At 47.4% G+C, this 13,660-nt stretch overlaps 1 protein-coding gene across 1 annotated transcript in view; it reads right to left on the reverse strand.

Annotated features, from left to right (window-relative positions):
* The window catches only part of B3GAT2 (beta-1,3-glucuronyltransferase 2), a 59,598-nt gene extending 48,489 nt beyond the window's left edge, over window positions 1-11,109 (reverse strand). Inside the window, exon 1 of the mRNA XM_061623094.1 lies at window positions 10,567-11,109. Within this exon, the coding sequence (XP_061479078.1) occupies window positions 10,567-11,109 (543 nt within the window). The remainder of the gene's footprint in view (window positions 1-10,566) is intronic.
* Between the last annotated feature and the right edge of the window lie 2,551 nt (window positions 11,110-13,660).

The raw sequence follows: 13,660 nt of genomic DNA on the forward strand, positions 1-13,660 counted from the left end.
TACCAGTATTGCGGAGCGGCTGGTCAAGCCGGAGCAATACGTTCCAGAGTTACAAGTGGCTGTCACAGCGTATGAACAGCAGACAGTGCAAGTGCCCGTAGCCGTGGTGCTTTCATACCAAGGCTGGATTGGGCGCCATAGAGTTATAGTTCATTTGGATGACCATTTATGGGATGTTTTAATAGGAGTTGACCTGTTGTTCCTAAGTCATCAAGAGACTGTACATGGAGCTGAGATAAACGTTCTTACCAGGTCTCAAACTTTGTTACAACCTATAGAAGACCACGTGGAGAAATGGCCTCTGGATGGCGAGGAAGAGAGAGCTGCAGAGGGGAGAGCTGTGAGCCTGCCCGAACAACAGGGAAAAAACTCCTTGCAACCCAGTGTGGGGGAGACAGAGGAATGTAAATTACCGGCAGCCAGCTCTCAAGCCTTTAAGGCAGCTTTATTGAAGGATGAGAGTTTGCAAAACTGCAGGGAAGAGGCCGGGAGAAGCCCTCCTGCCTTATCAGAGACTGTGAAAGTGAGATTTTATTGGGACAAAGGCTTGCTTTATCGAGAACAAGTTCCTGGGGGGAATTTCACGGACTGGCAGCCAGTCAGGCAACTAGTCAAGCCAAAACCTTTTCGCCTGGATATATTGCGGCTGGCCCATGATGTTGTGACTGCAGGGCACCTGGGTGTGAAACGGACTTTGTTTTCTGTTACCCAACATTTTTATTGGCCCTTAGTGGCTAAGACTGTCAAAGAATATGTAAAATCCTGTGATATTTGTCAACAACTTGGATATGCGCGTGATCACCCCAAGGCACCCTTACAAGTGTCCCAGATTGTGGCAGAACCCTTTGCTCAAGTGGCTGTGGATGTGATTGGCCCTTTCAATCCGACTAAGACTGGGAGAAGATTTATTTTGACCGTAATTGACTTTGCCACGAGATTTGCTGAAGCTATTCCTTTGAGTTCCATCACTGCCCCAGTCATTGCTAAAACTTTGTTAGAGTTATTTTCACGTTGGGGGTTCCCCAAGACTATCTTGTCAGACCGAGGGCCGAGTTTTGTGGCCAAGTTAACTAAGAAACTTTGGGAACTTGCTAGCATGGAACACCACATTACGACTGCTGGGCGCCATTCCTCGAATGGGTTATGTGAGAGAATGAACGCCACCATTAATCGAATGTTAAGGGCGTATATGTTAGAACATCCTAAAGATTAGGATGTAGCTTTACCTTTCCTGATGTTCGCCTATAGGGCTACTCCCTCTGCCAGCTTGGGCTATAGCCCCAACCAGCTAGTTTTTGGAAGGGATCTGGTGGGACCTTTGTCATTGCTCAAGAATGAGTGGGAAGGGAGGTTGGAAGCTATGCCTGTGTCGGTAGTAACTTACCTACACAATTTACAGAATATTCTAAAAGATGTTTTGGCTGTCGCTCATGAGAATTTGGGGGAGGCTCAACAACAGCAGAAGGCCCATTATGATGCTCAAGCTAAAGAGAGACAATTTGTTGAGGGGTCAGAAGTTTTGGTACTAAAGGCCCAAGTGGACAATAAGTTATCAGTGGCCTGGGAAGGCCCGTTTATTGTCAAGGCCCAGTTGAGTGACACCAATTATTTGCTAGCTGACCCTAAATCCCATAAGAAACCTAAAGTATATCATGTGAATATGATGAAGCAATATTTTTCTAGGAAACACCTGGTTTTGACTTGCACTCATGCTTCTGAGGTTGCAGAAGACGCTTTATCTCGCTTACCTGTTCTAGTTGACTGATATTTGACTCCTGCCTATTCCATTGACTGATTTCCCAGCTCTGATGACCTCTGGACTGTTTTTAGACCTTGTGTTACTCTTTTACGCTTTTAACATGTTTTATGGACTTTTATAGGATTTTATGGCTTATGACCTCTTTTTGAACCTGGACCAGCTTTTGGATTACCCCATTTTTTATTCTATTTCTTTATTTCTTTAATAAAGTCTTCCTTTTCTTGGGTATTTTTAGGGGTCCCTTAATTTTCTTGGTGTTATTTTGTAACCTTGTTGTATCTTTGAAATATATTTAGAAGGCATAAGTCAAGAAGTAGCTCACTTGCTTAAAATGTTATTAACCCTTTCTTCTTTTAATGCTGTATATAGTGCAATGTCGATATATTGAGGTAATTTTTTGATTGTTCCCTTATCCCTGGTTGCTGTGGCGATGACGTAGAACTATCCAGAGTTCTGACATCATCTTCCCGAAAAAAAGGGCATGTCATGAACCTGTAATGTTCATGAGTTATTAAAAATCTAATAGCAATACTTTGGCTCCAGCAAGGGGACTCTGGGAGATGGTTACAGTTAGAAAAGACAAGCCTTTGCCAATTTGCAATTCTGAGTTTCACTTCCCAGCTGAAGATGGTTAGAGAAGTCTTAACAAGCTGCACCTGTTTATCTTTCCTGATTAGCAAGTGCCTGGTACCCAAGGTCATCCTTGGCCTGTACAGTTGGAAAACACAGTTGGGAGGGGGGCCCGCAAGGTGCGAAAATGTGAGAAACATCGAGAAGAACGTTACATCAGCCAATTCCTGATTGGTCAATTAATCTTGGACCGTTAGGATCCTTTTCCTTTAAGTATAGGGCTAGAGACCCATAGCCTTTGTTCTCTGTTCTCTGCCTATGCTGACTGGCACCAGAGTTCCAAACCTTTCTGCCTTATGGTTCCAGGGGTTGCTTATGGGAAGGCAACCTATGTCTGGTTCCATTGCTTTATGTTGAACATCCATCTCTCTTAGGAGAGGTGCCACGCAACCAACTACCTCGTGTGTAAGTAGTTAGGTGAGTTTAGTTTGTTATTTTCTTGTTGTGTGTATGAATTCTCTTATAAGAACCTAAACCCCTGTTGGGTGAATGGTCTTAAAGGATTACTTGCTGCTATATGTTATGTGCACTTATATATCTTAATAAAGCTACTTCTATTTAACCTGGTGTGTTCATTGAGAGAAAGGGTGGTTCTGGATTCAGTACCTTGACCAATCTCAGTCACTAACTACCAAAGAGGGTTAACAAGTTAAAGGCTTGGATTTTAAGTGTTAAACCAGAGGTGCCTGGCAAGGAGTGTAACTGTGACTCTTGCCTTTTAGGACCTTGGTTTTATATATCTTCTGGGCTCAGAGATCCCCTGGCTCTGAGTGGACCAGTATACAGGGGTGGTGGCAGCCTACCTTCTACCTTGCAGGGTTGTTGTGGGTGTACACAGCCTTGGCAAGGGTGAAGTAATAGCTTTTTGGTTCCAGTCTCATTTCCCTAAGGGTGGGGGTCTGAGTCTGATGCATGAACCCAGTACCTTGGTGGTCTGGGGGTCATGACAGATGTATTTTAAATTGTATTTGTTTTTAGTTACTGTAAACCGCCCAGAGAGCTTCGGCTATGGGGTGGTATACAAGTATAATAAATAAATAAATAAATCCTATGCACATTTACTGGGAAGAAACCCCCACAGAGCTGAACACAACCAAGGCACTTCCCAAAGAACTGCAGCTTTAAAAACATGTTACATGGACAAACTTTTCTCCAGTTGCTAGAGATCATGAGCAAAAGATCCTTAGGTCCTGTTTGCTGGCTTCCCATAGGCATCTGGTTTGTCACTGTGAGAACAGGTTGCTAGACTAGATGGGCCTTTGGGGTGATCCATCAGACTCTTCTTGTGTTGTTACATCCCAGAAAGACCATGGTAAAAGATACAGTTGGAGGTTCAGACAACAAGAAACCCTTCAAAAGCAGCAGCTCAGGTAAACCGATTGCTTAATACATATACAACATGTAGCATCTAGAACAGCCTTTCCCAACATAGTGCCCTCTGGTTGTTTTGGACTACAGCTCCCATCAGCTCCAGCTAGCATGCCCCAAGGTCAGGGTGACGGGAGTTGCATTCCAAACCATTTGGAGGGTACCGGGTTGGGGAAGGCTGGTCTAGAAGCTCTATGGCACAGCTGCTGGTGCAGAGGCTAAGAGCATGTCCATATCACAAGGGTGTGAGCTGTCCCCTTCTATGAGCACGATGATGCAACCACAACTACTCTCCTGTCCCATTTTTGCAAAGGGGTCATAAGATCGTGCTTTCCAGCACTGAAATTAAATCACTACCATCATACCAAAACGGAACTTGGGAATTCTTCCTTTTTCCCCTTTCCCTTCTGAATGACCTGCCAACAACGTAGGGGGGACAAACACTGCCCATGAACTTCAAGTGTTTAGGTCCATTATAAGCAACTCACCTCTAAATACGTTGCACATGTCTTTTGCTAGACTGCTGCTAGCACTGCTTTCCATCGTACTTTCAATAATCGCTACCCCAGAATATCAATTCTGCCTGCTTTGTAAGAAAAGGTATTCATCCTGAACAGCTACTAAGCCAGAAACCAAAAGGCAGAGAGGCTTCCTGGACATTCTCTAAAGCATTGATCCTTTGTGTGTTGCAGATTGCATCTTTCTGGCCCAAGTATCATTTTCCTCATGGAGGAAAAAGCAGTTGGAGATAATTTTGTGTAGGAAAATGGCTTGATGTGGAAAGGTTAATTAGTGCCCCCTTCTGCCAGTCCTCCACTCAGCGTTGCAGCCTTCTATGGCTTTGCCTTGACTTTTTTAAAAACCCTAAATATATAGGTTTTACCCTTACTGTCATGTAAGAGATCACAACTAGAAAACTAGAGTTTATTAGAAAAGGGCAGTACCTTGACACTTCGCTCAACATCCAGGGTTATAAAATATAGTCCATATTCATTTCTAGTAGTCAGTTATTTTCCTTTTTTTTAATTAAAACATTATAGCGTAATAACATAGTTTTATAATTTGCCATCCCTATCTCAAAAGGCAAATTCAAGTTATGCAAGACTATTTACATATGGAAGACAGAGACAGAGTACTCAAATTGGCACTAACCATTACCATGGCAACCATTCAACAGCAGTCCAGAAACTGATTATTAGTGCAGCAAACGGGGGGGGGGGATGTGGAAAGCAACAATATTTATTTTGGAGGGAACGGGTATGCCATCTTCAGAACAGCTCTAGCTACCACTTTTTCTTTGACCTACAGAATATATTTCTAGTGACCACACAAGCACATTTGGAAGACGATTTTTTTGCTTGAAAAACATAAGCTGATAAATCCTTCAAACTGGCCTCAGAACTTTTTTTCTTTAAAGCCTGAAGAATACTCACAACAGCCTGTATAATTCCAATTTATAACACTTCTGCTACTCTTGGGAATCTAGGCATGTTAAGAAAACATATATTGTTGTAATTGCACCAGGACAGATGTGTGTCTGTATTTCTCTCTTGCCAAAAGTAGCGTCAGGGGTTTGGATTTAGATCAGGAAAACTTGGGGGAGGGGGAAAGAGTTTAACACTCCTCTCTCCCTCTGGAGTCTGAGCAAATTTGCAGCACCTGCCCCCACCCCACCCCACCCTGCCTACAGCCGATCTGATGATGGATATGTTCCATGGCATGTAGTTTAGCTCTACTCATTCTGGAACATGGTGCAGGCAAAGAAATCAAGGGGACAAGTCCCTATTGTCATAAGCCCGATTTTTCTCAGGCTTACATTTACTACTTACATTTCACGAGTACTTAACAGCTTGCATATTATTTTAGGAATATAATCTGACCTGCCCAGGAACGTAATCAGCAATGTAATCTGACACACAACATTGTTGTGTGTCAATATAATGCATTCCCATTAAACATTTTAATTCAGGTAGAACATTAAAGATATTGGACCAATTTCACCTAAAACCTGATACATTATAGCTGTGGGTGCTATGTGTGGAGGCAGATGAAAAAATGGAAATGGCCTGCCTTCAAGTCGATTCTGACTTATGGCGACCCTATGAATAGGGTTTTCATGGTAAGCAGTGTTCAGAGGGGGTTTACCATTGCCTTCCTCTGAGGCTGAGAGGCAGTGACTGGCCCAAGGCCAGGTATGAGATTTTCAGCTGTGGCAGACCCCGCTCCTCTCGCTTTGATTCTCAGCTGACATACATACAGCCTCCCCACACTCTTCAAAGGGGCTGCTCTCTGAACTCTGATGAGAACTTGGCTTTCTAATAAATACATTCTCAACTATACAAAAAGTTTCCAGCGCTCATGACTATAGAACATTATTTTTTTTAAACCAAGACTCGGGGCACCAGGAAGAAATTATACAATGCATTAAAAGATATGAAATTGTTTTTCTAATGCAATTCGTTAGATAAATGCAACTGGATTGCGCAAAACGATTGATATTGGGTGCACAAAACTTTGAATTTTGTGGTAAACCATACTGAATTACTATTTATGAAAATGTGGTCTGAAAGCTGAAAACACACTGGATTCCAAGCATGTGATAGGCTCTATCTACAAAAATCGTATAACGTAAACAGGAGACACACAAAATTTAGCAGCAGTGATATATAATGTAGGCTCACTTGACAGGAGGTTAATCTTACCCATTCAGCTGGAAAACTGTAGCGATTTTCATGCAAGGCAACAAAGAAAGGGCAAGACTAGGATGCAGGAATTTTAAAAAGTCTCCTGTTGATGCTGTTATAACCATAATGCCTCCATGCTTGAAATAGTTCTTAAATCAGAGCTCTTTTTGGCTCAGGGAATCGGCAGCCAGAAAGGCAACTGGGAAGCTGGGGACAAGGGGAGGCACGGGACACATGAAGCATCAATTTCCTCTCACCTGCCATTAATCCAGCTTCATGAAAGAAATTATGACTGGATTTCTGCCACATAGAATAAACTTGGAGGTTAGCGTCATGTCACACCAAAAAGGAAAAGCAGTACAACTTTTGGAAATCAATCCAAGTCTGGAAGCAGAAGAAAAAAGTGGGACCGAACAGAACACTGAATCAGAAATCATTTACAATTTTCCAAGTTTTTAGAAGCTGATATAAATTATGTTCAATGGTTGAGCTGAAAACAAAATACTACACTTCTCAACTTCCTTCTACCAGGGATGCAAAATGTGGTTGTGGCATTTTCAAAGAACCTGCAGATTTATTTTTTTAAAAAAGATACCACATCAATGCAGGGAAAGATTTTCTGCATGCTTCTACCTAATAACACAGCAAATCCTATCCCCTTCTCAAAGAGGGACTGCCTATCAGAGGAGAGCTAAACAGTTGCCTCACATGCCTAGCGTCTGCCTCCATACTTGCAATGTGAATATGCTGGGCTCCCCAATGTGTGCATTTTGATGTGAACATGAGCTTGTTCAAAGTGAACCTCTCTACCCTGTTGCACTGAAGCTTTGTGTGTGTGTGTGTGTGTGTGCGCGCGCATGTGCACACACACACACTCTTGTCAGCCGAGAAGCAATCGATTGCCTTATTTTAGCGGTTCACATTTAGCTCTGCAATTTAACTGGCAGCCAGCATGCTGGAGAGGGTCTCATTTGCACCTTAATTTTAATAAAAGCCTGTTAAATGGAAAAGAGAGAGAGAGAGAGAGGACCAACAAATAAAAGACTAAATCCATTGCAGGCACGTCTTTTTATTGGAGGTTACACAGGAGCGACCTCAACTGGTATGTCTGACTCTGTGCTGGTTCTTGTTTCAGTTAATTTCTTCCTCTCCTGAGTAATTAGTGCTTTCATTTATGTGAGCAAATTAGGCTTTAAAGAGAATGGAGGTCTGTCTTCGAACAGCTTTTTTGCCTCAGCACTGCTTCAGGCAACAGGGCAGGATTTTAGACAACACTGCACACACACACCCCAAGTAAAAACTCCACTCGCTTTCAGTTCAAAAAGAAAGTGCGGCTGAAATAATCACACGCCAAGACGACGAATGCCTGAACTTTCTCAGCATTAAAGAGCTATGCAAAGCCTCCCACAGTTTACTGGGAATAAACCAAAGCAACAGAACTAAAAACCATTCTTTTCAGTCACTTTCAATAAAGGGTTCAATGCAAAAGGCTGCCACATAAGGAAAGGAAGTGAGGCTCTTCTGCTGAATTTGGGGGGGGGGACAGTCTAACACCTGCCAACAGCATATTGAAAGAGACCCAAACACATTTTAAAGTCTAAACACACATCATCAGCCTTTCTGAAACGGCTCTCTTCAGGGACTCGATGTGCTCTGCATCTTTCCTCAGTGCCTTGGCTTTAATCTATTGATTCTTAATGCACCTGGCCTAGTTGCAAAAAGAGAGAAATCAGTGGTACATAGTAAAACATACAATGCTTGCCCCAGTCTAGGGTCACTAAAGGAAAAATGTCAATTGCATTGAATTCTGTGGAGCTGCTGGGGCATTCCTAGGTATGGGGATTATAGTCTATTTCCACTGAGCTTTAGTGTTCTGGAAGAAAGGGAAATTCTACAGGGAGAGTATCTCTTCATACACACAGCAGCTGGCAAGACTTCCCATTCTGAGTAGTTTATGGTAATTTCTGTGTCCGCCCCCCATACTTGATCTGTCACACTTCCTCCCCCCTTTCCCTTGCCAAACCTACACTTTTATTCATTGCTATCCTACTTGCACCCTTTGATGTCTTCCCCTTAAAAATGCTTCTTCCTGCCAGCGGGGAAATCAAAGGAGGGGGGAAATGGCCAACCTCCCCCGGTTCCCTATCAGTCCTTTTCCAAACACTTGCCAACAACTACCACTTAAAGACATGAGAGAGAGAGAGAGAGAGAGAGAGAGAGAGAGAGAGAGAGAGAGCACTTGCCATCAATCAAGAGCTCAGAGTGAAGGGGGGATTCGTCATGCAACAGATACACATTGCTATGTTTAGTCACTATATAAATGGTTTCTCCCCACCACCCTAACAGGAAGAAAAACTCTAAAGAATGGACCATTATGAGAGAAGGAATAGATTTTTCCAAAGGAATTCGCAGCAAGGGAAATGACAAGGGATGGTGATTTGTGATTAAAGTTCCTCGACAAGTGCTGGAGGGAGAGAATTGGCTTAAAGAATCAAAGAGAGCAGAGGCCCCTTTGACCCCCTGCCTTAACACTGCCTCTTAAGGCAGCACTCTGCTGGCAGTAAGACCCACTGGACTCAACGTGACTTACTTCTGAGTTGACACGTACAGGGTTGCACCGTAATGCAGACATTAATGCGATTTCATTGTGAGGACGTTTTGGAAGCTATTTTAGGGCTGTAAAGCAAAGTAGAGTTTATTCTGAAAAACCTTGAAATCATGATGTTATTGCCAAAGCTGTAGGAGATACCTGCCGGAATACTGTATCTGTTCAAGCTACAAAGGTTTGTTGGGGTGGGGAGCGGAGAGAATGACTGGAGACCGTTGCTGAAGACAAGGAATGAAGTAAAATAAAAGGCAGCTCAGTAGTAAGAAAAACTGTCCCTTGATATTGCATCCAAGCCCTTGCACATTCAAGGTCTTGCCACTGAACGTAAAGAGGGTAGATATTTTCGATTAAAACTAGGGAAGGCTTTAGACGTGGCTTTTGGACTGAGTGAAGGCAGGGAGCCAGCTCAGGAGTCCAAACTTAACTGGAAACCTTTCCTCAGAATCCTAAGTAGGTGAGAGGTTAGTCACCGTTACCTGAGAGGTACTCTGCACATGCTCAAAGATACTCCCTTAATATTATTTATTAACTGTAATACTATGCTGCCCCATAAATTAGAGTTATCTGGATAGTGTATACGAAAATGGTTCATACACAAAATTAGCAATAAAAATTAATTACAGTATGAAAAACAGTGCAGCCGAGATGAAGCAGTTAAATTAAACTCAAAACCGTTTTTTTCCAGCTTTTCTATTTTTAAAAAAAGTCCAGACCTTAAAATTCACATGCCCCAATGCTGGCACCAAAACCAACGTTTTTAAACCTAAGCTCTAGTTCAAACTAAACTTTGAAAGCAGCAATGTCTAACGTAGAAAAGTGGACGGTACACACACTAAAGGCTGAGTCTGGAGGATGCGAGAGATAGCCTGACAAGCGGAAGGGGAGAGTGCTCGAAGGAAGTCCCTGAAGGGGCAGAAGCTGGTGGTGAAATACAAAGAGGCTGTCCCAGACGGGCTCGTTTTCTTGGGCAAGCCTGGCAGGTGTGCAAGTTTGAGAGAGACCCGGGGCCGGGGTGGTCGTGCGTGCCAGTGGAAGGAGGGAGTGTGGAACTGAAGCTGGTAGGAATAACGTCCCAGTCAGTGCCCAGCTGGTTTCGGACTAGCATTTCTGAGACCCTGGGCAGCGCGATGCCGAAGGGTTCAGTACTGGTGGTGGGACCTCATGCGAAGCTGGACGGGGAAGAAGCGCATTTGAAAGCCACGCTGGACAAAGCGGAGTTTCCTTTTGAATAAAGCTCGTGCACCCAAAGAATTGGTCCTAGGACTACAATCCTGTACACCCTTACAAAGGAGTACGCCCCACTGAGCTCAGTGGGATGTGAATTCAGTAGGCACGCCTAGGATTACTGTGTTCAAGAAACACTTTTTTAAAAAATGAGAGTGCGGCTCTGCAGCGCCGGACGAGCCGCTTTTGCGGGACGGAGCTAGGAAATGCGGTCGCCACGCAAGCGCCCTCGACGCCCGCCTCCACCCCACGCACCCCACCCCCTCAGGTGGCTGCACTCCTGCGCAAACTACCTCCTGGAAGAGCTCCAGACTATAGGTGTTGTCGTCGTCGGCGAAGAAAATCACGCCCGGCTGCGGAGAAGGCAGGCGCTGGTGCTTTTGGCGGATCCACGCCAGGCCGGCGTTGCGCTGCTCCGTCGCTCGGGGCTGGCCCGGCCGCTTGAATCTGCGCGGCGTCAGCGCGTGCAAGTGGGTGCAGGGCGGGCCGCCGTTTCGGATGAGTCCGGCCACGAAGTGGCTGACCAGCTCGGTGCCCCCCGCCGAGTCCTCCACCAGGATCCAGTGCAAGCGCGCCACCTGCCGGAAAGTGTTGGCCAGCCGCGTGAGCTCGGCTTTCTGCACCGGCCGGCTGTAGGTCGGCGTGATGGTGTAGATGACGGGCAGCTCGGCCTCCCGCCGCCGGGGCGCCTCCTGATGTGCTTGGGACAGGGGCTGCCGGGAGGCGACGGAGGACGGGCGGGGCGCCCGGTTGCCGCCGCCCGTGTCCAGCATGACGATCACCAGCAGCATCCAAGGGAGCAGCACCAAGAAGCGGCTCAAGAGCAGCGACTTCATGCTGGGGCCCCTGCCGCCGCCGCGCCCACCCTCAGCCTCGCCGGCCGGGGCGCCCCCGCTGCAGCCCTCACAACAGCGGCAGTGGCAGCGGGGGATACTGGAGCTGCTGCTGCTCTTGCCGGCGGCGCCTCCTCCGCCCGGGAGATTCAGCCTGCGCTTCCCTCGCCATGGAGCGGGCGGCAGGGCGCCAGAAGGGACACCCGGCTTTGAGGCGCTGTGGAGCTCGGCGCTGCGCACCTGGGCCGGCCGCGGGCGAGGAGGGGAGGGGATCGCCCGCCTTGGCCCCGACACCTTGCGAGAGGTTGGCGCTGAGGGCCGGAGGACGCGCTGCTGCCTCGGCGGCGAAGGTCGGGAGGCGCCGGTCTTTGAGCCTTCCTCCTTCCGAGGCAGGAGAGGCCACTGACCTCCCGCGGGTGGCAGGCGAGAGTAGCGGCTGGCTGCTGTCGGCGAGGCGCCGTGGCGCGAGCGGGGACCGACCCCTCCGCCGAACTCTCCGCTCTTCTCTTTCTCCGCACCTTCCGCCTCTGGAGCAAGAGGCGCCGGAGGGGGGGGCAATTGGTGGCCGGTTTGTTTCGATCACCGCCGGTCCCTTGATTACTCTGGTTATTCTTTGGATTCGTGCCCAAGCGCCCGGTATTCCTGCGGCTGCTTTCCTTCTTCTTTCAGCATCGCTCCCCTTCCATCCGCCCCCGAAGCAGCGGGACGCCTGAGATTGGGGGGGCGGCGAGGTGTCCCGAACTCTCCCAGTCTCCTTCTGCCTGAGAGGGGCGGCTCTGGAACCCTGGTATCCTGGTGGTCGCGATCGGGGCGGACTGGCTTGGGGCTGGGAGAGAAGGGGCTAGCCAGAAGGGAGGCTCGGTGGCGGCGGGCGGCTTCACTGGGCACTCCCGGTTGGTGTCTGCGTGTCGGGGAAGAAGGGGAGGGATCCCCTCGGGGCTGATGCGGCGCTGGGGGGCGGGTGGGAGCGGATGGTGCTCGCTTTCTGGCGCTTTCGGAGTAGCTGCCTGGAGAGGGCTTTGCTGCTCTTGCGCTCTCTTTGCGTTGCCGGGTCTCTACGGAGCGTAGGCAAGGAATGGATTCACGTGCTTAAAACTCCAGAGACCCTGGAAGGAGAGGAGAGGAGGAGGAGGCGGTATCGGGGTCGGGGTGGAGATTAGTCACACCATGAAAAGGAGGGGGAAAATGCCTTTATTTATCGTCAGCCTTCTAACCAAACAGCCGAGGGAGATGACGGCACCTGGGTATTTGTGTCGGGAGATAGGCGCTGAACACCAAAAGGAGAGGGAATTAGCGGAGGCTTCTCGCACAGTACTTCTTCCTGGGCTCCCAGTTATTTTTCCCTTTTAAAAAAACAGCGGGGAGAGGGGGAGTGAAGACGGAAAGCTCGGAGTGGGGAACATCGGTTCAAAACCCGCGGGGCGCTTCCTCCTCTCAGGATACCGCCGAAGTCAACAGGAGCCGTGTTCTCAACTCGATTGTTAAGCAACTGTGGAAAGCCAGAGACAAAAGCGGGCCCTACCGTTGGACAGAGTGAGGCGCTGCCCCACACAGCTGGGTTTGGGTGCCAGGAAAAGGGTGTGGGATGTCTGTTTAATATTGTTGAGCTTTTAATGCCAGGCAGGGGGAGGTGGCCTTGTGGAACCACCCGATCAGAAGACGGATTTTCTGGATTCATTTTGCTTGTTGTTTTAACCTGAGTTTGCCACTGGAACAACCTTGGCTGCCCTGTATGATGACCTTTGTTGGGAGAAAGACGGGGAGAGTGGGTGACGCTGTTGATTCTCCGTGACTTCCCAGCAGCTTTTGATATCCTTGACTGTGGCATCCTCCTGGAGCAGCTACCCAAGCTGGGGCTAAGCAGGAATGTTTCACAGCTGTTGCCATCCTATTTGGACTGCTGGCTTCAGACTGCTGGCTTCAGTGGTGCTAGGGAAGCATCATCTGGCCCCATAAAGTCTTCCATGTGGGACTTTGCAGGGTTCAATTTTCTCCCCTGTAATATTTAATATCTATGAAAAGCCACTGAGTGGTGTCATCCAGGATTTTGGAGTATGTTGTCATCAATAGGAGAGCCAGTGTGGTGTAGTGGTTAAGGTGTTGGACTATGACCTGGGAGACCAGGGTTCGAATCCCCACACTGCCATGAAGCTCACTGGGTGACCTTGGGCCAGTCACTGCCTCTCAGCCTCAGAGGAAGGCAATGGTAAACCCCCTCTGAATACCACCACATGTCGGGATCACTTGAAGGCAGTCCTTTTCATTTTTTGTCATCAATAGGCAGATGTCACATAGCTCTATTTCTCCTTTGCATTGCAAGCAGGGGTGGGGGTGGACATGCTGAACTGGAGCCTGACCACAGTAATAGACTGGCTGAGAGCCAATAAACTGAAGCTCAATCCCAGTGAGACAGGTACATTGTTAGTGAGTGGTTCTGAATACATAGTTTTCACCTAGTTCTGAGTGAGGGTGCACTCCCTGAAGGAACCGTTTCATAGTTTGTAGAAACATTGAAGATACAAGTGGCCTTTGTAGTGCAGAGTGCCTTCTACCA

The sequence above is a fragment of the Rhineura floridana genome, chromosome 4, assembly GCF_030035675.1.
Source record: "Rhineura floridana isolate rRhiFlo1 chromosome 4, rRhiFlo1.hap2, whole genome shotgun sequence".
NCBI lineage: Eukaryota > Metazoa > Chordata > Lepidosauria > Squamata > Rhineuridae > Rhineura > Rhineura floridana.